Here is a 26,194-nt window from a genome sequence, read left to right as displayed (position 1 = left end):
GGGCTCCGCTCGGCCCCAGCCCACTCCGAGCGTGACGCTACCAGGGGGCGGGCCCGGAGCGCGGCGGCCTGGGTGTCTAGGCGGCGGCGGAGCGAGCGCAGAGCGGCGCCACCATGGGGGCCCAGCTGAGCACGGTAGGCGGGGACGGGGCTCCGTCCTCTGTGGGGCGGGGGCGTGGGTCCGGGGCACCGCTGCGGACCGGCGGGCTCCGGGCCTCCGCCTCGGGCAGCGCCGACTGCGACCGGCGGCGAGGGGCGGCGTGGCGGGGCCGGGGCGCCGGACCTCACCCAACCCCGCCCCGCCCCTCCGCCCGGATGGCCGCGCCCCCGCGGTCCCCGTGCGGCCGTGACTCACACTCGGGCCTCTGCCCCGGGACCCCAGCTCTCCTGGCCGAGGGGCGCACCCGTGGCCGGTGGCCGCGCATTCCAACGGGCCCCGCCCGCCGCCGCCCTCGGCCCGGCCTGGCTCCGAGCGCGGAGCGGAGGCGGAATGCGGCCGTGTGCGAGAGCGAGTGTGGGACTGGATATGACTTGTGACCCAGAGTGTGAGTTAGTGTAAGTATGACTGAGCACGTGTGATGAGTGAATGCGCGAGCGCCTATATATGTGAGTCTGAGTTTGTGAGAGCGGGAGTGTGTGTGGCCAGGTGTGTGGGTATGAAGTGTGTGTGTGCATGAGTGTGCATGTGGGTGAGTGAGGCTGTGAGAGATTGGGTGAGCAAGTGTGTGCTGAGCTTGTGAGAGTACATGGGAGTGTGTGTGCATGTAGAGTGAAAGTGTGTGTGTGTGTGTCTGTGCGATGTTGCCGGGTCGCAGGGCTTTGACCAGGGACAACCACTGGGCTCTCTGGGCAGCAAGCTAAGCTGTGGCCCTCCCTTAACCCAACAAACTTGCCAGGCCAGCGATGTTGGCCCCATTTTACAGATGAACACATGCCACTCGGACTTGGCCACTGGCCTGCCTGGCAGAGCCTGAACTTGTGGGGCTGCAAAGTCCACTGTTGTGCTGTCACTTTGGGTCCGCCCAGGGCTGCCCTCCCTCCCCCTTCTTTCGGATTTCTCAAAAACCGTAAGACTGCTGGGGGGCTTGTGTTCCACGTGAAGGCTTCCGCTAGAGGGCAGCCCCCAGCCCCACCCACTCTGGTCCGTGGGCGCTGGCTGGGCACCTGGGGCGGGCTGCCCCTGGGAAGATTAGGCCTACAGCCTCTCGAGTGGCCTCCACCTCCACCCCAGGCGCCTGCCTCCTCTCTCTGGCTCTGTGAGGCTCCCCCTTGGGGACTAGGCAGAAGGCCTCTTAGCCTGGGTGTTTGCTCCTGAATGTGTGGCCCAGCTCAGGACTCTGGGGGACATTCAGACCAAAGGACAGCCTTGTTCAGGGCAGACCTGTGGATATCATCCCAGCTGAGTATAATGTCCTGTGTTCCCAGAAATCGCCTTCGTCCTTCACTGCTCAGCCTCCTGACCCCAAACCAGACCCTCATCCCTGCTGTTTTCCCACAATTCTTCTCACCTTCTAGCCATGTTGTTGGAGTTGTCTCTGTGTCCCCAGCGTGTGGCTGCTCCAGATATTTTTGCCGAGTAGCCAAGGACCCCTTGATCCTCTCTGTGAGGGGCAGAGCCCTGTCTGGGCATCAGGAGACTTCTACCAGCTCCCCAGCCTCCTCTGTCCAAGGGATGGGTGGGCTTGCCCCTTCCTTCTGGGCCTTGCTGGAGTCCCTGCTCGGCCTAGAATACTCACAGCAGACAGACCCCAGCCATGCCTCCTGGCACAGAGGCTCCACACAGTCTGAGGGAGGCTGGCTTGGGCTCTGGGCACCAGGCATCTTATCTGAGACAAGCAGGCTCTAAGAGAGGCCTCCTCCCATTCCTGGGAAGCGGGGTGGCTGAGGGCTTGGCACTTCAGTCTGCCAGCCACCTAGGGATACGTTGGAGGCTTGGCCTGCCATCCCCGACTCTGGAACCCCTGCCCCCAGCACATCTGTGAGTGCTCAGTGGACTGTGACAGGCCGCCACCACAGGTAGAGTCCAGGGTTTTCCCACTGCCCCTGACAGCTCTGTGCCTAGTCCGTGGCCCAGGCTCCCAGCCCCTGGGAAGCTGGCTGTGTCTCCCTTGCAGAGGGCGGTTCCCTTCCCCCACAGTTCTGAGGCAGGAGCCAGGAGCCCCTTGCTGCAAAACTTCCTCCACTCCCTGCCACTTCCGCCCACTTCCTGAGAAGGGGGCCATGAGGGAGGGAGACACTCAGATCCCAGCAGGACAGCTGGCGGGCAGGCAGAGTGCAGGTAAGCCTCAGCACATGGGGCTGGCACTTGAGGAATGGGCCTACCAGGTTAGGGGTCCTGGCAAGTCCATTTGCCCACCCAGACCTGTCCTGGGTAGAGTGGATGCCAGGATCTCAGTGGGGAGCTCCAGGGGGTGAGCAGCTGGGCAGGATGCCCTCTGTGGGTAGCAGGGCTATCCAACCACTTAGCTATGGTAGGTGAGCTGAGGGCTCCCTGGAGACATCCTGGGACTCTGGCACCCCATTTCTCTCTCCCCTTTCTGTGTTATTAGAGGCGGGGAAGGCAGGTGGTGGGTTCCCTGGTGGGCAAAAGCGTGGCCTGCAGAGCAGCAGGTCAAGACCTGGGAGGCAGCTGTCCCCTAGACACCCCCCCCCCCACCGGTGGCTGGGGTGAGGTGGGGTGCGTGTGTGTGCGCACGTGTGCGTGTGTGTGCATGTGTTAGCAGCACAGCTGAGGAGGAGCTAGGGTGGGGCCTTGGCCTCTGCCATTTGCCTCCTGTTCACTCTGCCCACTGCATGCAGGGGTGGGAGTGGCACCTTGGGCCAGACCAGGTTATTCCAACCCCTTGTGAGTCTGGTAAAGCCTCCAGTTTTCCAGAGGTGGAGTCTCACCTTTCCACTGCACCCTTTTCTCTGCCCATGTCTATCTCCCCCACTGGCTTGAGCTCCTCAGAGACATGGGGTCCCCTGATCTGTGTCCCTGCATCCTGGATGGACCCTGGCAGCTGTGCTTACTGCGGTTTGTGGCCTGAAGGACTGACTGACAATGAGGGTGTGAGGGGGTGCCCACAGCTGCCTCCCCAGATAGGGATCTGTACATATACGAAGTCCCCCTCTGCTCTCTCAGTGGCCAGGCTGTCCTTGGGTGTGGTGCTCTGGCTCTGTGCTTGGACTCAAGCTGGACACCTGATCCATATCCAGGCCTTTGGGCCACTTCTCACACAAGCCTGTTTTCTACTTGGCCCCATGGCCAGGGTGGGGACTGGAAGGAAGGCCACAAACATTTATTAACTGCTCAGGGAGCAACTCCTTTCAGCAGCGGCTCCAGTCCCACCGCACCTCTGGGAGGTGGGTGGGCCCAACAGGTGAGGAGACAGCCAGGAAGCCAGGATCGCAGCCTGCCGGGCCTGTGCTCTGTGGAGGGCCAAGCCCCACTCTTGCCTGGGAGGGATCTTGCCTCTTGTCCTGGTTCCTGAAACTTCCAGACAAAGTAAGAAAAGTCAGAGAGAGACTGAGAGGTAGGGCCTTGTTGTCTTTTCATGAGTTTGTCCGCAAATATTTACCGAGTGTCCCTGCCCTGAGTGCTGGAATGCAGTGTTAATGAGATACACAGATCCCTCTGCCTTCCCGGAGCTTCTCTGGGGTCTGCCATGTTGCATTGTCTGTGACCTCACATGGGGAGCTGGCCCAGTCGTTCAAGCCCAGTGCCTGGGTTCTGAAAGTTCTGTGCAAGGGCGGAGGACTCACCTTCAGAGCTGTTGACATACGAGTCTTTTGCCAGCCCAGTACTTACCACAGGCTGGCATTTGTGAGCTTGGGGACAGGTGAGAGGTTTGAAGTGAGCAACAGAAAATTGGGTACCAAAGCCCAGACTCCACCCTAGTCCTCCCTGAGTCTGTTTTCTTGTTTGCTAAATGAAGAATGCAGTAGGCCTGTCTCCCTCTGCTGTGGGTCAGTGAGGAAATAAATGCAGGGAAGGTGCTTTGCAGACCATGAAGCAAGCTGCAGGCTGGGGTGGGGGTGGGGGCTTAGTTACTGAACTTGACCATGAACTTAAACAGCTGTACTGGGGGGAAATAAAACTCCAGGGAGCACCAAACACAACTCTGCTTGGCTCTTAATGTCATTTCAGTTTATTTCCAGGGCTCCCAACAATGGTGATTTCCTGCAAATGTAACTTCACTCAACTTTTCCTAAACAATGTTCGCCATGGCTAGGGCTTCCCTGATTGACATGGGAGAGGCCTGTAGCAGAGGAATCAGCAGAGTAGCCCTCACCCCAAGGAGTTTGCAAAGCAGGGCAGGAGCTCTAGAAGTCTGCTGAGGGCTTGAGGGACCAGTCAGGTAAGATCTGACATTTGAGCTGGGCTCTGTAAGATGAATAGGAGTTTGCTGGTTGGATGAGGAAAGAGATAGGGCATTCAGGGCAGAAGGGAGAGTGTGCAAAGGCCTAAGGCAAGAAAGGCTTGTGACTGTATAGTAGGGACCTTGAGTGGAGGCAGTGGGGAGCCATGGTGGGTGTTTGAGGGTGTGGGTGGGGAGGGAGCAGCCTGTTGATTTTGGCAGTTGGGGCCTCACTGTGGGAGGCAGGATATTGGACTGTGGTGGACAAGGTGGATGTGGGCTATGGGCTCCATGACTGGGGCACAGACAGGGTATCTGTCCTGGGAGGTGATTTGGGAAGAGCCTTGCTTTGGGCTAGATAGGCCTGGGTTGCATGGCATGGGCAAGTCATGTTAACCTCTGAGAAATGGGGACAACAGCATCTCTTATCGTGAGTGTGGTCCTCTGAGGATTGACTTTGGTGTGACTTGGGGCAAGTGACTGACCCTCTCTGGGCCTCAGTCTCCTTATCTGTAACTTGGTGATAATCGTAGGACCCATAGCCCGGGGTTGCAGTGAGGATTATCCCAGAGGATTCCTGGCCTGCTCTTGGAGCAGGGCCAGCTTGGGGACATTGGCCACGTTTGCTCTGTGCATGGCCTTTTCCAGCCTCAGCTTCTCCTCAGCCCTAGATGGGACCATACTCATGAACTTGAGGAAGGTGGAGGCTAGAGAGGTGAAGATTCTCTCCTGAACCTGAGCTGGGACTCAAACCCGGGTCTCCGACCCCAGAGTCCAGGGCTGCCAGTGGGCCTTAAATGAGACCCATGGTGGGTGAAATACCTTTGGTGGCTGGGACATGGTAGGTGCTGGTTAAATGTACAGGTGGCCAGGGGTCCCTTGTGTGGCCTGTGGGGGTTGGGATGCTGGGACCAGCTCCCTCAGGCCTCCCTTTAGATCCATTGGTCACAGGCCAGAAGCCCCATGAGGCAAGGCCTTGGCTGTACCCAGCCTGGAGGCCCTGCTTGTGAGAGAGGTACAGTGCTCTGAGCCCAACAAAAGGCCTGTAACCAGATCTGCAGCTGGGCACCTTGAATCTGCCAGGCCAGTTTGGGGGGCGGGGCCGGGCCTTGTGTGGGATCTTGGTGCCCTGTCCTTCATTCAGTTGGGTAGTCGATCTCCTGGGGTGTAGAGGCCCCACAAGAGTGGTAAGGAAAACTCCTGTGTGTGTGCCCACATTCCCCAGGCTATAGACCCCTCCGTGACCTAGGCCCCCATCTCCTTTCCCCGGGGTGGTGGGCCAGACAGTGGCCCTCCTTCCTTCTTTAGATGAACATACTGAGGCTCAGAGAGGCCTCAGATATAGAGCCAGAGTGTCCTCCCCAGTTGATAGAGTGGGGGATCCTGGCAGGGCTTCCAGGAAGGGAGGGAGCAGTGGGGCTGGGCCTTGAGAGGTGAGGATCCTCTCACCTAACCCTTAGTAGGGCAGGGGCCACTTTCGATCTGTGCTCTGCAGAATATGCTCCCTCAGGAGGCCCACAGAGGAAGCAGAGAGGCCTCCGTGCAAGCAAGGAGCTTGGCTCTGAGCTTCCTGGCAGCCGAGGCAAAAAAGGGAACTTGTAACGAAGAATGCACATGGTCATCTGCTGTGAGGACTAAAGTCAGGGAGGTCTACTAGGGTGGGTGAGTGAAACAGTGTTTTGTGAGAACTTTTGGTTCTCAGCCTCGCTATTCGAACTGCCAATGTGGACTCCCCTCTCCACTTTTTATTTTGAAATAATTTCAAACTTACAGTAAGATTGCAAGAATGTATAAAGAGCCCTTATATACGCTTCACCCAGGTATGCCAGATACTAACATTTGCTATATTTACTTTATTATATGTGTGTGTATGTGTATATATATATATATTTTTTTATTTTTTAGATTATTTGAGAGTAAATGACAGATATAATGGTTCTTTGCCTCTAAATACTTCAGTGTCTGTCTCCTAAGAATAAAGACATTTGTGTAATCTCAGGGCAATGATCAAATCAGGAACATAATGTTGATACAATGCTATTCTCTAATCCATGGGCTTTAATTCATATTCCACCAGTTGTCTCAGGATTGTCCTTCATAACTGCTTGTTTTTTTTCCCCTGGCCCAGAGTCAGATTCAAAACCACATACTGCATTCAGTTGCTCCGCCTCTTTGGCCTTTGTATTAATTTCCTAGGGCTCCATAAAAATTACAGCAGACTAGGTGGCGTAAAACAACAGAAATTCATTCTCTCACAGTCTGGAGGCCAGAAGTCTGCAGTCAGGGTGTTGGCAGGGCCGCTCTCTGGAGGTTGAGGGGAGGGTCCTCCCTGCCTCATCCTGCTTCTGGAGGCTTTGGCAATCTTTGGTTCCTTGGCTTGTCACCTCATTGCTTCAGTCCCTGTCTTCACATGACCTTCTGCTCTGACTCTGCGCTCTCTTAGAAGGACACTTGTCATGGGACTTAGGGCCCACCGAGGTAATCCAAGATGATCTCATTTCTAGATCCTTGGTTTAATTATACCTGCAAAGACCCCTTTTCCATCCCCAGGCTCTGAGTGAACATATTTTGGGGGTGCCACCCTTCAGCCCACCAGAGCCTCCTTTAATCCAGACCCATTCCTTGGCCTGTCTATGTTTCTCGTGGCTTTGACATTTTTGAAGAGTCATGCTGGTTATCCTGGAGAATGGTCCTCTGATTCCTCGTGGTTAGAGGCAGGTCGTGTGCTCCTGAAGGAAGACACAGGGCAGTGCTGGGCCCTTCTTGCGTCAGAGCAGAAGGTGCACAGTGTTGGCTGGCCCCTTTCTTGCACTGCTCACTGGTTGGGGTGGGGTCTGCCAAGTTCTCCACTGTAGGGTTGGTCTGAGGCCCTTCTTGCTTTCTTCCTGCATCTGACTTGCGGTCGAGATCTCAAAGGCTGCCCAGGACTAGACTTCTGGATGGCCAAGCGTAGCTGCTGCACAGGAGATGCCCAGTAAGGTCAAGTGCCTGCTGGGGGATGGCCTGGGTTTGCCGTTTTCCATGGCTTCAACAACCGGGGAGTATGGTTCTATGATCCCCATTTCACAAATGGGGAAACTGAGCTCAGGGAGGCTAAGTGATTTTCCCAGGGACTAAAACAGCCAGAATGAACAGTAGGTTAGTTGTCTTTCTTTGCAAAGCTATCCTCACCAGGTAAGCCTAAGCAGTTTTATCTGGCCATGGGATTTGGGTTTTGTCTGTTTTAAAAAAAAATCCAAACCACTTCTTGGAGTCTTTGTGAGGCTGAGATGTAGGGGGTTAGGGGCTGGCAAGGAAGAGCCTCTTAGAGCCTCACAGGAGTGTGAGCATGGGCCTGATATTTAAGAGTGTAATTGGGAGGCGGGTGGACTCAGGTTTGAGTTGCAGCTTTCCACCTGTCAGCTGTGTGACTGTGAGTAAGTCACCTCACCTCTCTGAGCTGGTTCCTCATCTGTACAGTGGTGGTGATGGCAGTACCTACCTCCTAGGGTTGTCATGAGGTTGATCATTGCCTGTGTGGGCTCAGCATAGTGCTGAGCAGTAGACTCAGAGCTTTGGAGGACCTTGCAGGTCACCTGGTCAAGCTCAGTTCTGAGAGGGGAAGTGACTTGCCCAGGGTCACACAGCCAGCAAGGAGCAGAGCTTCCCAGTGTCCAGCTCAGTGCCTTGGCTGTTCCTAATACCTGAAGGCAGACCCCAGGGCTCGGGGTTTGTTTGTTTAAATAGAAATAGCCCTTGACATCATTTAATAACTAAATTAACTAAAGGAATAAAGGCAGGGAGGGAGCACAGATACACAGTGCTCAAGATTAAGCACAGATACTTGTGAACTTTATGCTGAGCTTCCTGGCAGCCAAAGTGAAAAGGGCTGTATGATAAGTTAGGTAGCTTTCTTTCTCCCTTTTCTCAGGGGAATTGGAGCTTTCCCAACAACTCAGTAATGCAGTGATGGGTTTCACAAGTCTGGTTTTTGTAACTTCTCCCAGCTGGCACGAGAATAGAACTGGGGTTCCCTGGATGAAGATGGTGGGGAGAGGATGTTCCTGGCAGAGGACTACATGACCAGAGACCAAGAACCAACCGATATGTTTGGGGGATGTGCAGGTGGCAGGCCCCACTCCATTCCCGAGCTGACCTCGAGGGTCTGTCCTGTCGTTTCAGTTGGGCCACGTGGTCCTCTCCCCAGTCTGGTTCCTGTACAGCCTGCTCATGAAGCTGTTCCAGCGTTCCACCCCGGCCATCACTCTCGAGAACCCGGACGTCAAGTACCCACTGCGGCTTATTGACAAGGAGGTCAGTGCAGGGTCCGAGGGGATCATGGGGCATGGCACCTCTCTCTCCTTGTCAGCATCACAGCATTTCTCGGGCACCTGCTGTGTGCTCAGGGAATGGCCCTCCCAAAGTAGGTCCCATTACCTGCCCACTTTACAGATGGGGAAAGCAAGGTAAGGTCCCTCTCTAAGGCTCCCAGTAAGTGACCGAGGGATCTCAACCCAGGTCTCTGACCACAGAGCGCATTTTCTGATCCCCACTCACCATCCCACAGAATGTCAGAGTGGGAGGGACCATGTAAGGACCTTTGGGTCCAGGTGCCCCTGTAACAGGTGGGAAAACAGAGGGTGAGAGAGGTCACACTGTGAGTTAGAAGTAGGAGTAGGATCAGGACCCAGGCCTGGGCCTTGTGGCTGTCCTGGTCCCGTTCCTTAAGGACAAGCACTTCTCCCTCCTCCCTCCCACCTCCACAGTCACCTGCTCAGGGCCCCTAGAGTCTTTTGTCTGTGCAGAGTCCCTGTGTGATCTTCTGATCTTGTGTGTGGCTCCATCTGCCCCGTGATGGGCTTGCTCTTGCCCTTTCTGTTTGATGCTTTTCCTTTTCGAACCTCTGATCAAGATTTAAAACCGTCCTCTCCCTCCTTTGCCCAGCCACCCACCCTGTAAGGCTGCTTTCTGCCTTGCTCTCCCTCTCAAAGCCCCTCCCATGTGCTATTTCTGGCCCCCGCAGCTGCCTCAGGAGGGGTGGGACAGGGAAAACTGAGTCATGGGGCAGACAAAGTTAGCACCTCCTGGAGGCCCTAGGTCCCGGGCTCTAGTCTGCGCCTGGGCTCCGTGCAAGAGCTGGGGCTCCTCTGACTGCTGAGATGTGTGTCCACAATTGTACTGGGAGTTCGGAGGAGACAAAAACCGGAGAGAGACCAAAACAAGAAGAAAAATCACCACTTCCTAGATGAGACCACACTTAATCCTTTCACTGTGTTTTATACACAACTTTTTCTTACTGAAATGAAATCATGATGTTTTGAAACCTTCTCCTCTTATAAATTTCTTTTACCTTTTTAATTCCAGAAGTAATGTAGGATTTGTGTGTGCTGACTATAAACACTGTTCGTGAAGTGTGAGTGTGCCCCTCCCCGCCTGTTCGCGGGTCAGCGTGAGTCTCTCCTGGCATCGCCTGCCTGTGTGCCCTGTGTGTGGACGCTCCGCTGTGTGTGTGCTTAGTTTCTCTTTTTTAACAACGTGATGTTATTACCCAGCTGTAAGGGACATGGACACCTTTTCATTCACGTCTAACCCAAAGCATTAGTTTTGATGACTGGTATTTTGTCATCGGCTTGTCGTCCAATGGACCCTCCAGGACCCTTTGGTTGGGCAGGTGGCAAATGTCCTAGCAGTTACCCTCCCCCGTCGCAGCCTCATGGTGGCTTTGCAGGGTCAGCGGGTGGGCCTGTTCTTGATACTTTCGCTGCGGCACAGGGAGGGGCCCTGGCCCTGCCCTCCCTTGCTCTCAGCTGGACTGGACCAGGAGATCCACAAGGTCACCTGAAGCTCTGAGTCTGTTGTCAGGTCATCACAGCCAGCAGCCTCCAGCATGCCAGCCCCGTGCTGGGCCCTCAGACATCCTTGTGACTTTTCTGTGCTGGGCTAGAGGTTGTCCAGCATAGTAAGCATCAGTATCTTTCCCTGATTTCTGTTCTTCCTCCAGAAATGCGTGGCATGTTGGTTTCTGACCTTGAGCCCCAGGACCAGTTGATAATCTTGGAATCCACTCACAAGGGGCCTTGGGGCTCTGTTTCCAGCTTTAGGCCTGGGCTGTGGGGCAGAAAGGCCCACATGCCACCATCAAGCCCTATGCCCCGAGTAGTGGCTGGGCACTGTCTTTCCTGAGATCCAGGCTACCTACCTCTGCTCGTACACTTCAGTGATGCTCAGAGTGACGCTCTGTCCCTTTGGAGAGATTTGTCATGCCTCCTCTGGGTGGTAATACTCTTGACCTTGGCTTGTGTGGGTGTGAGCATCTGTTGGACAGCTAGCTGCCCTCCTTCCAAATGGCCCCTCCACACCCACCCTCCTGCTGCCCCTGGTGCAGGGGAGACTGTACACGAGCCTTCTGGAGCCTAGGTCAGAGTCAGGGCACCAGGTTCGGTCCCCAGCTCTGACCACAGCTTACTGTGGGACACTCGCCTCCCCTGGCCCCTGTTAAGACCAGGCTGCTTCCATGGCCCAGTCTGGCTCTTAAGTACCCTGGAGGGGAATGGCTGCCACCCATTGACTATGCCCTGGGTGCACACCCTGCACAGGGTGGAGGCCTGGCTTTGGGCTCTTGGCCACGGCTAGCCCCAGTGGCCTCCTGCCCTATGCAGCCCAGCCCCAGTCATTCTGTCTTGTTTCCCAGGGGCCTTCTAGAGCCCCTCTCTTGAGTCCTAGGCCTGGGCAGATGGGGCCCTGTCTCAGCTCTGCCCCATTCTGCCAGCCCAGTCCCCGAGTTCTTCCCTAGGACACTTCTCCTGCTGTGGCAGAGGTGGAGCCTTCCCTCCTGCCCCTGGAATTTTCTGGGCCATCTGGCAGCCTCTGTTTAGGATGCTGAGCTTGCTCCCTGCTCTGAGCACCTTGCTCTGTGGCCCTAGGCATGTCACTGCCTTCCTCTGGACCAGTGAGAGCAGAGGCACAGCCGGGGTGAACCTGGCCTTTGTGCCCTCAAACACACGTGTGTAGGTTGTCCACATTTCGCGTTGGCATCACTTCTCTCAGTGACACTTGGGCTCTAGGGAGGGGTGGGGGCTCTGGTTCTGGTGGCCCCTCTGCCCTAGGCACCGTCCAGCAGCTCAGGCTTCTTTGCAGGTCATCAGCCATGACACCCGGCGGTTCCGCTTCGCCCTGCCATCACCCCAGCACATCCTGGGCCTCCCCGTCGGTGAGTGCAGCCCCTACCCAGCCCACATGGAGCTGCTGCTAGATCAGAGAGGTAGGGGCTTTGCATTTCAGTTCGAGCAGCGAGGGCTTCAAGGAGGAGGTGACGCCATCCTGGGCATTCGAGGATGAGAGTCAGAATGAGAGGGGAAATGCCCCGATGTCCCTGGCAGTGGCACCAGCACAAGCAAAGGCAGAGAGCTGGGATGTAATGGGAATCCCTGGTAGGGTGGAAGGGACAGTGGGAGCCGAGGTCAGGCCAGGCTTTGAATGCTGGACAGGGCTCAGGGCAGTCGGTTGACAAGACCCAGGGGACAGCCCAGGTTTGCCCCTCCCCATCCTGCAGGCCAGCACATCTACCTCTCAGCTCGGATCGACGGGAACCTGGTCATTCGGCCCTACACGCCCGTCTCCAGCGATGATGACAAGGGCTTTGTGGACCTGGTCATCAAGGTGAGGTCTCGGGGCCACAGCTGTAGTGGGGGGGGGTGACCACATCACAGCCAAGGCCTCCGGAAGCCCCCGTCCCCCGCAGCCTGGCCTCTGATGGCCGTGTGCTCCCTTGTACCTGGTTTCCGAATGAACAGCAAGTCGCAGTTCACCAGCACAGCCCAAGCCTGGGGTCTCGGCAGAGGCCAGGGGTCGTGTTCAGGCTGCGTGTCTTCAGACAAAGACAGATCGTCCGCAGAAGAGGAACCAGGAAGGCCGAGCAGTTTGTGCGGGGCTCACTTTCCTACTCTGGGCCTGGGAGAGCCCAGGGAGCTGGGTGCCTGCTCATTTCCCTGAGAAGGATCCCACAGGCCTGCTGGGGGCGCAGTGTGAAGGCTCCCGGGTCTTGCCTGGGAGCTGGTGAGGGGCTTTCTGTGATCCATCACCGGTTGGGGGCTGGGTGCACACTGTAGGGAAGATGCAGCCATCAGAAACAACAGACCAGAGAGACCCAGAACAACCAGCAAGGATCTTTAAAAACAAGATACTGAGTGGAAGGAAAGATGACAGCTAAGCCCAGAACATTTTTATGAAAATTAGAAGCACAAGCTTTACAGCCATGTTCTCTGAGTCCACATTCTCTGAGTACACGTCCAAAAGATGTGAACCAGCCCAGGCCAGTGGGCATGGGGTGTTGGAGACTCCCCAGTCAAGGCCCAAACCCCCATGGTCACCTTGGGGACCCCTGGGGACCAGGCTTCCTGTCCCAGCTCCCCTGTGCAGGCCAGGGCCCCGCCCAGGACAAGGCCCCCAGTGCAGCCTCCCCAGCCCTGGAGCTCCTCTCTCTGCTTGTCTCTGTATGAGGGTTGTGGCACATCCCTTTTTCCAAAGCTGAACTCCCAAAGGGCACAGAGAAGGAAGTTCCAAGAGTGACATTTTTATGGCAGCACAAAGTGGAAAGAATTGAACATCCACTGGGAGGGCGTGGCTGAGCTGGCTTCTCTGAGCCTTTATTGTGCTGACAGTCATGGGAATCTGCTGTGGGGAGGGGGTCCCAGAGCTTGTTCTTGGCAGAACATTACCCATCAAGCCCTCAGGTCGGCTGCCTTGGATACCAGGCTGGCGCTTTGCCTTTCAAGGGGACTCTAGGGGAAGGGCAGACTCCCGGAGCAACAGGACAGAGTATGTTTTGATGAGTGGAAGGGGCACTGCTGGAGAAGGCCACACATGGCCGTGGAAGACACCAGAAGAGGCACTTCCTCCCTGCTGTGGCCCAGAGCTCCCCCAGCAACCCAGGGAACAGGGGGCTGAGGACTATGGATGTGTCTTGCAGGTTTACTTCAAAGACACCCACCCCAAGTTTCCTGCTGGAGGGAAGATGTCCCAGTACCTGGAAAACATGAAGATTGGAGACACCATTGAGTTCCGGGGCCCAAATGGGCTGCTGGTCTACCAGGGAAAAGGTGATCCGGGTTGGAATCCCTGAGGACCTGGTGGGCACAGTGGATGCTGGGTGCAGGTCCTGACTCTGCTGCTGTCTGGAGGGGTCACTCTTGTTGGGAAAGCCACTCCTCTCTGGGGCCTCAGTTTCCCTGGCTCTTAGGGGATAAGTCAACCAGCACAGACGTTGTAGACTGGCTTCCCTTGGGGGCCAAATGTAGCCAACAGTCCAGCTTTGGCCGAAAACAAACAAGGAGGGTTGAGCTGGAACACCTGTGGTTCTCAGCCTCCTCTGCTCCCCACACTGTCCACAGTGAAGAACTCATCCTTGTGCTCCTCTTGGCATTTGAGCTGGTCCTGGTCCCTCCTTCACTTCCTCCGCAGCCTGACTGACCAGGTGGCTGTCCCACCTGAACCCCTGAGGGACAGAGTCTGTCCCTCCCCCAAGTGTGGTGTGTTTGAGAGCCAGGCCTCACCCCTTCTCCTCTCCCCAGGAAAGTTTGCTATCCGTCCAGACAAGAAATCCAACCCCGTCATCAAGACAGTGAAGTGTGTGGGCATGATCGCAGGAGGAACGGGTATGTGGACCTGGAGCCCCTTGCTGAGTCCCCTGCAGGCAGGTGCCGCAGTTGGGATTGGGGTGGCACAGGGCATAGATTACGAGCGATAGGGAGCTGCCCAGGGTCAGGGACCCAGGCCCACTTGTCCTGGCACCTCTCTGCTGGGCGTCTGCCTGGCACCAGGCCTGTGTGTATGCAGCAGGCACTCACTCGGCATGTGGGGGGGTGGCTGCTTTGCAGGCATTACCCCGATGCTGCAGGTGATCCGCGCCATCATGAAGGACCCGGACGACCACACAGTGTGTCACCTACTCTTTGCCAACCAGGTCAGTGGGTGCCCCTGAGATCTGCAAACCTGACTCCCACTGAGAGGGGCGCCGGACCTAGCAGGCACTGCTCAGGTGGTGATCTGCGCAGCTCTGCGGAGATGCTCGGAGTGGCTGAAATATGAGGGGTGCTCTGAATGGTCTATGCACAGCAGCTTTCACAGGGGCTGGTGGGGTCAGGCCTTCAGTGCAGAGCCCAGGGTGTCTGACCTGAGTGGGGTTGCTTGGGGGGTGAAGAGGGGAGCACCTAGAGCACCCTCACCCCAAGATTTGCTCCCCTGGCTGTTTCCTCGGAACCTCGGAGCTCCCTTCACCACAAGCAGAGTTTGGAACCTGTCAGGGAAGTGGGAAGAATACTGGCCTGGGCTGGGAGCAGCCCGGAGCCCGAGGGGCTGTTGCCAAGGGCACGTCTGCACGAGGTGCTTGACCTAGGGCAGGTCAGAGCAGGTTTGGACCTGGGCTCTGACCCCTGAGTGCACGTCCTTCTCCCCACACCTGCTGTCTGCCTGGCCTGGCCTGCTGTGTGGCCTTGGACATGTCCCTTTCCCTCTCTGGGCCTTGTTCCTTCACTGTGGAATGAGCTGATGGAGCAAGATCATCACAAGGGTCCTTCCAGTTTCCGTGTTTCAGGAGGAGTATGTGGATTTTGTAAAGTAATGCCCCTTTTGTGGGAGGCGAAGAGGGGACACCTCCTGACTGTGTGGGGGCTGTGCTCAGCTATGATTCAGGTCAGCTTGCCCCAGGATCCATCTGGCCATCCATGCTGTCCATCTGTGAGGAAACCATGCCGGAGGGGGAGGGGCTTGCCTGAGGTCCCTGGACACCACCCCCCTCTCCACACAGCTGCAGAAAACCGCCCTGAGGCCAACCAGTAGCCTTGACGAGGCCTAGGGGGTGGATGGAAAGAGCCAGAAACTCCCAGCTGGCTGGTGGGGTGAGAGGGTGGGCGGCGTTCAGCTTGGCAGTGCTGGGTCCGTCTCTGTGGAGGCCATCAGCCCTCTGTCGCCCGGACAGGCATCTTAGCCCCTATTAGCCCGTTCCCAGGGCGGTGGACTCCGTATCTCTTTCTGCATTTAGTCAGCGCAGTATTGCAATTCGTGTAGCCTCTGAAAATTCTAGTCCTCGCTCATAAGGGGGTGAGAGTGGAAGATGCAAATAAAGTCCTAGCATCACATGAAAATCGTTCAGGGTCGCCCTGAAGGGTCTCAGGGGCCCCAGGGACCCCAGAGGTCCGAAGGCCACACTCTGGAAATCACCACTTTCCTTCAGTTGGGTCGTTGCCTCGCCCTTCCTCCTTCTTCCGTGACCTCAGTGCCCGGCTTTGACTGGGGGCCTCATCAGTGATGTAGGGAATCTGGGACCCACCTCACAGGACAGTTGTGAAGACTGAGAGGCACACCTTAGTCTCGGGTGGGAGTGCATGACACTTATTTCCGAGTTGTGTGTTCTTCCCGGGGCTCCACTTCCTCAGGTTTATCCTGAGGAATTGATAGGGCAGCAGGGATGGTCAGAGAGGCATTGTTCACAAAGAGGGACGTTCAGAACAATTGCAGCATCCTGCGGTGGGGAACAGGAGATCCCTTTGTCCAGTGCCAGCTGGGCAGCTGGTGAGGAAGGTGTTGACACTCAGTGGCCAGTGACACGTGGATGCTCTGTGGTGTGTGCTCACCTGAGAGAAGCAGGTGGCAAGGTACCTGATCACATTTTTATGAAAAAAAGAAAAGTACACATAGCTATTTAGGGAAAGAGTCTAAAAGATGCACACTAAAATGCTAGCAGTTGTTCTCTCTGAACAGTTTCAGGTGGTTTTTCTTTTCTTCCGTATTTTCTGCATTTTTCACCCAGAAATCAGCCAGCCCAAGGTTTGTCACTGTCCTCACCCTGTCAGGGCAGGAGGGACCCTCCCCCTGTCTTAGAAATGGGAAGAAACAGTGGACACTCTGTCCCTGGGACATGCAGAGGCTCATGCCTCCGCCTGCAGCCCATCTCCTGGAGGTGACACCCAGGACCCTGGCTGCTTCAGTCCCTCCCGTTGTCCCCCCTGCGCCCGCCACACAGCGGGTACTCGGGGTGTGGATCGCTGTGGCCTCCAGCTGTCCGACCCTTCCTGCCACCTGCCTGCTGCGATTGGTGCCCCCTCTTGTCCCTTTTGCTGATCATGCTGAGGCACTGCTGGCCGTGCCGGGTGGCTGCCACCCCGCATATGGAGCAGGGAAGATGCCTCTCCCATTGTCTGCCTCACCCAGCCTGGGTCTCCGTAAGCGTCTATGAGCAGGTGACCTTTCCTGGTTGACAGAGCTTTGATCCCCAGTTTCACAACAGTCCTATGAGGTCAGTCACGCCGCCCACTGGCCTGAAGAGCCTGTCTGTCTGTGAGTGACCTGCAAACACACCGGGCAAAGTCTGGTTAGGAATGGAAAGAGAGACTGTTTCGGAAGCAGATCACTGACACTCCCTCGGGGCCTGGGAAGGCTTCCTGGAGGAGGTAACACAGGCTGAACTCTAAGGGTAGGGGCTGTGTGGTGCTGGCCAGGAGAAGTTAGTGGCGGGCGGAGAGTGGGGAGCCATAGGCCAAGCAGAGGGATCAGCGTGTGCGAGGCTGCAGAGGGGCAGGTGTGATTTGGGGCTATATTTCTTAAATTGTGGATGTACCCCCTGAGGTTCCAGAACATAAAAAGACTTAGACTTTCCCCAGAAGCTTTGCCAAGTGTGTGGCCCTCGCCTGGGCGGGCTGACGAGTGTCTCCAAGGGCACTATCCATCCATCGCCGTCCCTCCTGACTGCTGGGCCCTGTCCCCCCGCAGACCGAGAAGGACATCCTGCTGCGGCCTGAGCTGGAGGAACTGAGGAACGAACATTCTGCGCGCTTCAAGCTCTGGTACACAGTGGACAGAGCCCCTGAAGGTGAGAGCGTGTGGGTGGAGGGGTGGAGGGGTGGTGGGGCCCGGGGGGCGCTGGCCTGTGCTGACCCGTGCCGGGCCTCCCTCTGCCGTGTGGAGCCTTCTGCTCTTGCAGTCTCCTTAGGTGCTCCCTGCGGCCCCGAGACGGGGGCTGGTGTGACCCCATCTCAGGTCAGAGAGAGGGACTAAGTGCCACACATCTCACGGCGAGAAAATACCAGAGCCCCAGGCCTGGTGCTCTGCCGCCGCTGGACGAAGAAGGCCCGGTTCTACCCTCGGGCTGGTTCTCGGCGCCAGGCCTCCAGCGCCGGTGCCGGGGCGAGGGTGGTGGTTTCCGTGCTGCGGTTGGTACCCTGTAAGGTACTTTACATCCACCTCCTCTCTGGTCACCGGCCCCGCGGGGTGGACTGGGCTGATGTACAGTTACCCTCATTCTTCCTGCCCAGGTGCTTAAGCTTTTTGCCAAGGTCATGTAGGACGCAGTGAATGAGGGCTGCCCCCAAAGCTTGAAACAGGGTTGCCCTCTCGGAGCTGAACTCTACTTTATTCTCCTGCCTCAGGGAGATGTGGGTACAAAAATATCTTAATTTCTTTGCTGTGAGAAAAGCAGCAGCTGAGGCTTCTTGGTAGATAATCCCCGTGATGTTTGGCTTCCAGGTCAGGAGATAATAGGGAGTGGTGGGGACTGTGGTAGATTGGAGAGCCTCTGCCTGTCCAAGGGGCAGCCCCTCCCCGCTGCAGGAGGTCCTGCTGTGCAGGAATTCCACCCTGGAGGCCAGCCTTTCCACCGTTTGAGGGAAGCTGGGAGCCTGCATTTGGAGATTTCCAAACATTAGAAACCAGCCATTTTCCAAGCACCCGTTGTGGGCTCCAGCTTGTGGTCTCATTCATGTCCTGCCAACCTGCCCTCTGCTCCTCACACAGCCCCATGGTTCCCTGGGACTCACCATGGTGAGGGGGACACGCCACCCTCTGCTTCCCCAAGAAACCAGCAGATGGGCTCTGGGGGCACCCATCTCACGAGGGCCCATCCCTGAGAGAGGAGCCGCCCTCCTGGGTCGACCAAACCGGGTGCTGGGGCCCCTGGCAGCTCCATGGACCTGACAGTCGCGTTCCAAGGCCTCTGGCCTGAGCGGCCACCTGGACCCCCTACTGTGTGTTCCCAAAACCAGCCTGGCCCCATGAGCTGATGTTCTAGTCGGGGAGGGTGGACAGGGAACAGATTTATTAGTAAATGAGAGAGCATAGTAGCAGGTGGTTAGTGAGACCCAGGAAAGACAAAGTAGAATCGGGCAAGGGGGTGGGGAGTGGAGGTCGGGCGAGATGCTAGTTCTGGAGTTGGAGCTTCCTGGGAAGAAAGGAACATTGATTTTGTACCCACATCCCATTCAAAAGAGGGGAAATGAAAGATGGCCTAGCTCCCTTCTGGTTGCAGCTCCCTTCTACAGGTTGCAGTAATGTGATAGGGTTAGCTCATCGGCGGTGATGGGAACACCCTTGCCTGGCCGGGCCCCCTAGCCCTTTTTCCAGCACAAGGCCGGCCACAGGGGGAGGGGCAGACACTGCCCTCTGGTGGTGGCACCTGGCAATGCCAGGACCAGAGTGCCTCCTTGTAGGGACTGTTTTAAGAGTACCCAGTTACTGGCCAAGGAGAGGTACAATCGGGTAGTCTCCTAGTGTTTTACGCTTACATTTAGTATTACAATTCCGGAGCAGTCGAGGGATTGCTGTAACGTTAGGTATAGGCTGAAAAAGGTATGTGCCGAAAAGGAAAATGGTTAACAGGCCAGCATGGCTGTCGTGGAGCTAAGCACAGGAATAGGGAAGGGGCCAGCTCATGCAGCAAATACAGCTGTTTCCCTCATGGAGTCACTTTTCAGTACACATGTAAAAAAAAACACTATCTAAAAAAATCCTTGTAAAATTGAGATGTGTTTCACATACCTGTACACTTCATATACTAGCAAATGTTTAGTTCCATGCAGTTTTTTACAAAGTACTTTCAGATCTGTTGCCCAGCTATAAAAATGTTATCTGCCCATCTATGCCTTGCCTTATTCCAGAAGGGATTTTAGGCAGACTCATAGAGTGAGTCAAAGTGGTACGCATGGAAAGTGAGACTGAAAAGAAAAACATGGGTGGGGCCACAAAATGGAATCAGGAATAATGTTTGTACAGAAGCATGGACTGTGATGGCCATGCATATCCCTCTGAGCTTCCCAGCAGCCAAAGTGAAAAGAGAGGTGTGGTTAGTTACTTAACTCAGCATCTGTGAGATACAGAATACACCATTGCTCAGCACAGCAGACTCCTCATCCCAAGAGCAACTGGGGCTGTCTTGGCCCCTCCCAAGGGCCACCCTCCCCTCCACCCCGCAGAGTGTACAGGATGTGATGCAGTGAGTGTTGTCCGTCTAGACAAGGTACCTCAGTGACCTCCTTCTGACCTTGGACTTCCACAGCTGCATTTCTGTTGGTGTCAAGGGCTTTTGTGATGCTCTTTCAGATTGTGAAAAACAGAAACAAGCCAGATAATTGGGTGTTTGGAGCTGGAGGGACTCAGGATACAGGAAACCATCCCCCAGACTCAGCCAGGCCTGGTGGGGCACTGGTCATCTTGGATAGAGTCAGGGTTCCTCCGTTTTTTTTCCTGCCACTTCCATCTACTACCCACGCTGCTGCATGGCCCTCCCACTTGCCTCCAGAACTCGACCTGCTCCTCACCTCTGACCATCCCCACTGCTCATCCGGAGCCAAGCCAGAGGAGCTGCCTGGGGAATCACCTCACGCACTGACATGCGCTCAGAGGCTGGCCTGGGGTTGGGCACCCACAGTGGGATCAGGAGGTGGCCAGTGGTGGCTCCTTAGAGGGGAGGGGGTGTGCGGTGGGTGGCAGGCATCTGGTGCTCCGGGACTAAGCTCCTGCTGAGCTGCTTGGCCCAGGGGTCATTTGAGAGGCCGGCATGTGCCCTTAGTCCCCGACTGACCACTGAAAAACTGCCAGGGAAGGTGAGCTTCAGACTAGGTCTCCCTCCTTGCTTGTGAACGAGGAGTCACATTGTTGGGCAGCACATCTGAAAGAGGCAGGGAGACCTCCTCTCTCTGGACCTCGTTCCCTGTGACGGGGCAGGACGGTCCTGAGCACAGATGTGGAGCCGGAGTTGGAGCCCCAGTGAGCGCCTGCCTCCCCCTATCCTCCACTCCCTGTTGCCCCCCCAGTCGTCAGATCCCTGCTCTCCTGGCAGAGCCCTGCCAGCCTGTGGTCCCTGTCGGCCCACCTCTCTGAGCAGCCCCTGTCTGTCCCTGAGGGTCCCTGTTGGACTCAAGCCCTTGAGGCGCCAGGTTCTCACTGCGAGCACCGTCAGCCACTTAGAAGATTATGAGGTGGCCCTGGATCTCAGGAGAAACCTGGAGACACAGTGCGCATGCATGTGTGCACGGCAGGGAGGCAGGCAGGACCTAGAGGAGCCCCTGCTGCCTCCAGGGTCCTGCTTCTGGACCTTCAGTCTGTGTTCTGGACTTGCCATTCTCAGGCACATCGATTGCTTATTTGGGACACACTCCTTCATTCATTATTTACCAAGCAAATACTGTGTGCCAGGCTGTCTCGGCACTGGGACGACAGCTGTGGACCAGACACGGCTCCTCGCAGGCTGACACCCTGGTAGGGGGAAGAGGCAGACAGTGAGCACAGGTAGTGTGAAGGGCAGCAGGGGTAGAAAACGTCACCCTGACCAGCTTGGTGCAGGGCACTGGCTGGGGGACCTCTGAGACCTGGGGTTGTTGTCCCAGCCCTGGGCATGCCTCGTTCTGTGACCTCGGACAGCTCTAATCTGGGTCCTCTGGGCCTCAGGTTCCACATCTGTAAAGTGGGGTCAGTAACCCCAGCCCTATCCACCCACAGGGTGGTTCTCAGGGCCACACGAGAGGCCAGTGGAAGCTAACAGCTTTGCAAACTATAAAGTGTGGTGGGGGAACCATGAAGGGCTTGCCTTTGTGTCAGAGTGAGCCAGGCATGGGGGCAGGGAACGAGGGCGAGGGTTTGCTGGGCTCAACCTCTTCATTCTTCAGTGTTTGTCAAAAAAGGGAGGAATTCACATCACAGGAGGTTAGCCTCGCAGGTGGGGGTGTTGGGCAGGTGGGCGGTCGGCAGTTGGTCACACGGCGCACTCAGGGCTCTCTTGCTCTCCCACCCCGCAGCCTGGGACTACAGTCAGGGCTTCGTGAATGAGGAGATGATCCGGGACCACCTCCCACCCCCAGAGGAGGAGCCGCTGGTGCTGATGTGCGGACCCCCGCCCATGATCCAGTATGCCTGCCTGCCCAACCTGGAACGCGTGGGCCACCCCAAGGAGCGCTGCTTCACCTTCTGATGGCCGGGCCACCCGCCCGCCTGCGCTCCCTGTGCCCTGCCCGCACCTGGCCCTCCTGCGTGGTTCCTTAACATCACTCTCCCCCACATCTCCTGCTGTGGCCGGGTTCAGCCTGGCCTGCCCGTGCCTGGGAGGTCACCCTGCTGGGCTGGCCCCTGTGGGGCCCCTCTGGGATCAGGGCTCTGTTATAGGTGGGGCCGCCACTGGCCACCTTCAAGACAGATTCCTGTCTGGGTCTCACTGGTTCTTGTTGGAGATGCCCGGCCCCTGCCCCCACCCCCCGCCAGACACACACTACTGGGCCAAGGCTGCCAGCACCGTGCTCCCCGCCCTTCCTGGAGTGCACCACACTCTGGAAATAAACCTGAGTGTATGGGCAGCCGACGGCTGCAGGTGCCAGGCCCCCAGCCACTGCCTCAGGACCCTCGCCTGCTGCCCCTGCCTGCTTCAAGGCCACAGCCAGCCCTCAGCACCTGACACTACATGACAGGTAACACCAGAAAGTCCTCCTGGCAAGGGCTGCTCTGTGTGAGAGGCTGTGCCCACCCCAGGGCCCAGCAGGCCCAGCCAGCAGGGAATTGGGCTCTCCCTGGGGCTGGAGTAGGAGGAGTGGGCTGACCAAGGGCCCTTCCAGCTGGCACATGGGCCTCCTGAAGCCTCAGCATTTCCCCAGCACACCCAGACATTTGGGCAGCCTTGGGAAGTCCAAGCCGTCAACCTCTGATCCACCGCCTTGGGGTCCTGGGCCACCAGCCCTGATGGCAAAGCTAAGGGATGTCTGTTTATTCCTCTGTCCCAGACCCACCCGCCCCTGCTGCTGCCCTCGCTCCAGCAGAGGGAGGTTTTGAGCAGAGCCTCTTGTCTGAGAGACATTCTTAGCAGCCTCGACATTGCCTTTAGATGACAGCGTGCCAGCCTCTTGCATATCGGCTTTTTCAGAGTCATTTATGAGCAGACAAAATACTGAAGTAAAACTATGCTAATTTGAACCCTTCTGCAGCTCCTGGAGGCTCTGTGACCTGCGTCGTTGTAGGGGAGGGAGGGGTGCAGGAAGGGGCTGTGCAAGGCCTGGAATTAATTCTGATGTTTGTGTTGTAGAAAATTTGGAGAGTACAGAAAAGTCTACACAGGAAAAAAAAATACCGGGCATGCAGAGGCAAACCCGGATAAATCTGATGAGACCACACGGTCCACCATGTGGCTGCTGCTTTTCCCCTATGGTCAGAAACCCACCGTGGGCCCAGATGGGTCATGATTTATTATGTAGCAAATCCCTCTCCTTGGGCAGTTGGGCTGTTTCCAATTTGTGGATTTTGTAAATAACAGTGGCCATCTTCACTCTTCCTTTCAGATGATTTCTTTCAGGATAGATTCCTGGAAATAGAAGGCTGGGCCAGGGACTGCGGGCACTGAGCTTTTAAACCTCCCCTCAGATCATCTCAGCCATGTTAAAACGTCCCCAGTCCTAACTTTGGACAACCCCAGGTGTTCCCGGTGTTTTCCTTGTTACTCTCTCCTCTGGACAGCCCTGAGAGAAATAGGGAGAAGTCAGTAGCCCCACCTTCCGATGGAGAGACTGAGGCTCAGGGCAGTGAACGGCTTGCAGGTTGCAGCTGGGGCCCAAGATGAGGTAGGGGTGTCCAGGTGGGGAAGGGAGTTCCTGGTTCCCTCACTGAGGCACTGCTCAGGTGCTGGGGACTGGGCTGTGGCTGTCCCAGATGCCCTCCCTGCTCCTGGGGTGCTCATGAGAAAGACACTAGACAGGTAACAAATGATGGGAAAATGCCAAGATGGAAATGAATGGTGGTTATGAGACACTGTGGGACTGAGAGCTGTTCTTCAAGTTGGGCAGCAGGAAAGCCCTCTCTGAGGAAATGACGTTTGTGCTGGGATGTGATGGGAAGGAGCTGGCCCTGTGAGGGTAGGTGTTCAAGGTGGAACAGCAAGGACAAAGGCCTTGTGGTTGGACATGCTTGTGGAAGAAACTTACAGAAACAGGTCAAAGAAAGCTGGTGGCTGAGGGGACAGTGAGGACAAGGCTGGAGAGGGAGCCAGGACCAGAGAGGTGTTCCAGAGGCAGCAACTAGCAAGTGCAAAGGCCTTGGGGCAGAGACCCAGGGAATCCAGTGGAGACCAGTGTGGCTGGAGTGGAGTTGGGAAGAGGAGAGGATGTGGGAATTCACAGGAAGCTTCGGGGTCAGGAGCTGCTTTCTCCACTCATCTCTTACCTTCCTTTCTGTCCCTGGCTCTCACACATCCTGGGGCAGGGCTGGGACTCCCTTCACACCTACTGTGTGCCAAGGTCTGCTGAACACTCAACACACGTTAGGTTTTGTCATTCCTGTCCCCATCTGGAGGTTAAGAAATCAGGCCTGAGGGTTGGGGTTTGCCTCACACCTACCTGAGCCGCAAGAAGCTCCCTCCTGGAGCCAGAAAGAAGGGCATGATTAGACCTGGTCCCTATCCTCTGGTGGTTTGTCTCCCCATCTGTAAAGTGGGTGAGTGAATAGATCAGTGATTCTCCACCCTCTCAGGCCTGACACCATTTGAAAATAACATTTATAACAGCCCCTTTACTCTCCTGAAGTAAATTCACAGGTGATAATCATCTACCTATACTGAATTGTTAAAAATCAACACAAAGCTTCAACTACATTATAAAAGAGCAAGAAAAAAAGGAATTTACAAAATGATGCGCATTTCAGCATGTAAATGATGAGCCCAAGTTCCCCCAGAAGTGGGGATCGGGAGTTTGCCCAGGTGCAGGATGGAGCATGGAGCCCGCCTCCTGGCTCTGCTGCCAGGGATGCGGGTTTTCCCAGGCCGGGCACAATTGTTGGTTAGTTTCCAAGCAAGGCACGACCCAACTCCTTGGCTACAGTGCAGCTGCATTGGTAGCAATTCCATGTTCACACCGGGCAAAAAGTCCTGTGTGTTCATGCAATAAATGGAGTGAAGATGATTCAGAGAATCGGGACGGGCCCCTCCCACCTGGGAAAGTCGCCGGTGTTGGAAGAACCAGCAGGACCGCCCCACCCAGTCCCATTCTCCACGTGACGGGATCCAGACAACCAAACACGACCACACAAAGCTCCAAAATGCCCAGCGGGGGAGGGCCACCCCGCTGACAATCACAGAATTAAATGACGTCAGTTAATGAGCCTATTGTGGTAGTTAAAGAAAATTATTTAAATGACCTATTTACACTTCAGTTTTTTCGTGTGGAGGAGCCACAGGGCCTTAACTCCTGTGGTCCTGACCCCTTCCTGGTTCCTCGGCACCTGCCCTCAGCTGTCCAGCTGGCGGGGCCCTCCCTTCCTTGTTGCTGGTCTCCGCGTTCCTGCCCGCACGTCTGGGAGGGAGGAGTTAGGTCTGGTTTTGCAGCTGAGAAAAGGCAGACCAGCCAGCATCCAATCACAGCCGCGCAGGGGGACCTGGATTCCCCTCCTGTCTGGTGCCCAATCCCAGAAGCTCTGGCTTTACCAGCTCGTTTCTCCACGGACCTTTTGACAGCAGATTTTTTTGTGTGTGCTGTGTTGTCAAGAGTACATAACTCCACTCGCGGTGCTAGACTTAGAAAATAGTAACAGTAGTAACTCATAGGGCACTTAGTCCATGCTTGGCACTGTTCTAAAGGCGTCGCTTGTATTTTTTGATTGATTCGACAAATATTTATTGAACACTTACCTCATGCCAGGGTCAAGTGCTAGAGGCTGGAACTGCATCAATGAAAAGGCAACCCCACGTATCCAACACTTGATTTAACCCTCGCAAAGGCTTTGTGTTATTTGCCCCGCTTTACAAATCAGGAAGACGTTTGACCCCTGGGACGTGAGCCAAGAGACCCTCCAGCTTCCCTCTCCCCTGCCCTCCGTGAGCACCAATTATAAGCCTTCTGTGTGCAGCCGGGAGCCGCATGTCTATTTCTCGCCCACCAACAAGCGGTTGGCATTTTACCCTAGCTGCAGAACTAAGATTTGGAGTAGTAGGGTAAGGTCGCCAACTCCATGTTAAACACACTTTCCTGCGTAGAAGTACTCAGCAAAGTCAGCGGGCTCATCGGACAGGACTGCGAGCTCTTGCAACTGCTCAGGAACTCTACAGCCGCCAGCCGAATAACTGTATGACTCGTACCTCAGCTTTTCCAGCTAGGTCTAATAACAACCCACTTAATCTCGCCTACCCCGCTCCTGACCAGTCTACTTTTCAGTAGTAACGGGACGGGCAGATCGCAACTCCCAGGCATCCCGCAAAGTAGGCGGGTCACCTTAGGGGCAACCTTTACCCGCTCAAAAATTCGTCTCACATTAGCAGTGAGGATTCGGGCGTCACCCCGAATCGTTATTTTCCTTACTCATAAGTTTAAGGCATAAAGAGGTATTTCTGTTACTTCCTTGGTAATCAATCCCATTCTCGTTTCCCATACGGTGAGTATCAAAGTTGACCAGCGAACTGAGAACCTCGTTCCTTTGAAGTTCATCTTTCTCAGTAATTTTTTTTATGTCGCTTTTCATTTTATGTGTTCATGGGGGAGCCTGGGGAACGGTAGGGCTACGACCCGCTGTATGCAGATAAGTAGCAGGCGTCGCAAAGGCTCACGGGGAGAACCCCGCCCCTTCCGGTCTTTGCTCGGTCGGATTTGT

General features: G+C 56.0%; 1 protein-coding gene, 1 long non-coding RNA gene and 1 other non-coding gene across 5 annotated transcripts; 1 reads left to right on the top strand and 2 right to left on the bottom strand.

Moving 5' to 3' along the window:
• On the top strand, positions 1 to 22,540 carry CYB5R3 (cytochrome b5 reductase 3). Its single transcript, XM_072973631.1, has 9 exons — positions 1 to 134; positions 8,501 to 8,632; positions 11,456 to 11,528; positions 11,871 to 11,977; positions 13,287 to 13,416; positions 13,888 to 13,971; positions 14,194 to 14,279; positions 17,084 to 17,183; positions 21,379 to 22,540. Exons 1-9 carry the CDS (start codon positions 114 to 116, stop codon positions 21,549 to 21,551), a joined length of 906 nt encoding a protein of 301 aa, XP_072829732.1. The 5' UTR covers positions 1 to 113; the 3' UTR covers positions 21,552 to 22,540.
• Positions 17,686 to 26,185, bottom strand: LOC140700300 (uncharacterized). Of its 3 annotated transcripts, XR_012078691.1 has the most exons (4): positions 25,906 to 26,185; positions 23,953 to 24,038; positions 20,759 to 20,839; positions 17,686 to 19,677 (listed from the first exon to the last, which is right to left on the bottom strand). It is a non-coding gene; the product is annotated as an uncharacterized lncRNA (long non-coding RNA). The 3 variants fall into 3 exon arrangements; XR_012078689.1 differs by having other exon boundaries at positions 17,686 to 20,839; XR_012078690.1 differs by having other exon boundaries at positions 17,686 to 20,839; positions 25,942 to 26,184.
• Positions 25,773 to 25,922, bottom strand: LOC116277523 (U12 minor spliceosomal RNA). Its single transcript, XR_004186985.1, has one exon. It is a non-coding gene; the product is annotated as a U12 minor spliceosomal RNA (small nuclear RNA).
• Positions 26,186 to 26,194: the final 9 nt, after the last annotated feature.

Source organism: Vicugna pacos, chromosome 12, assembly GCF_048564905.1.
Source record: "Vicugna pacos chromosome 12, VicPac4, whole genome shotgun sequence".
Classification (NCBI taxonomy): domain Eukaryota; kingdom Metazoa; phylum Chordata; class Mammalia; order Artiodactyla; family Camelidae; genus Vicugna; species Vicugna pacos.
This window is presented reverse-complemented; position numbering and strand designations above follow the sequence as displayed.

Bases quoted from the DNA above. Each gene is read 5' to 3' on its own strand.
- CYB5R3 (XM_072973631.1), top strand. From the start codon at position 114: ATGGGGGCCCAGCTGAGCACG. The intron at 8,633-11,455 runs GTCAGTGCAGGG...GCTTCTTTGCAG, and splicing joins TGCGGCTTATTGACAAGGAG to GTCATCAGCCATGACACCCG. The intron at 14,280-17,083 runs GTCAGTGGGTGC...GTCCCCCCGCAG, and splicing joins ACCTACTCTTTGCCAACCAG to ACCGAGAAGGACATCCTGCT.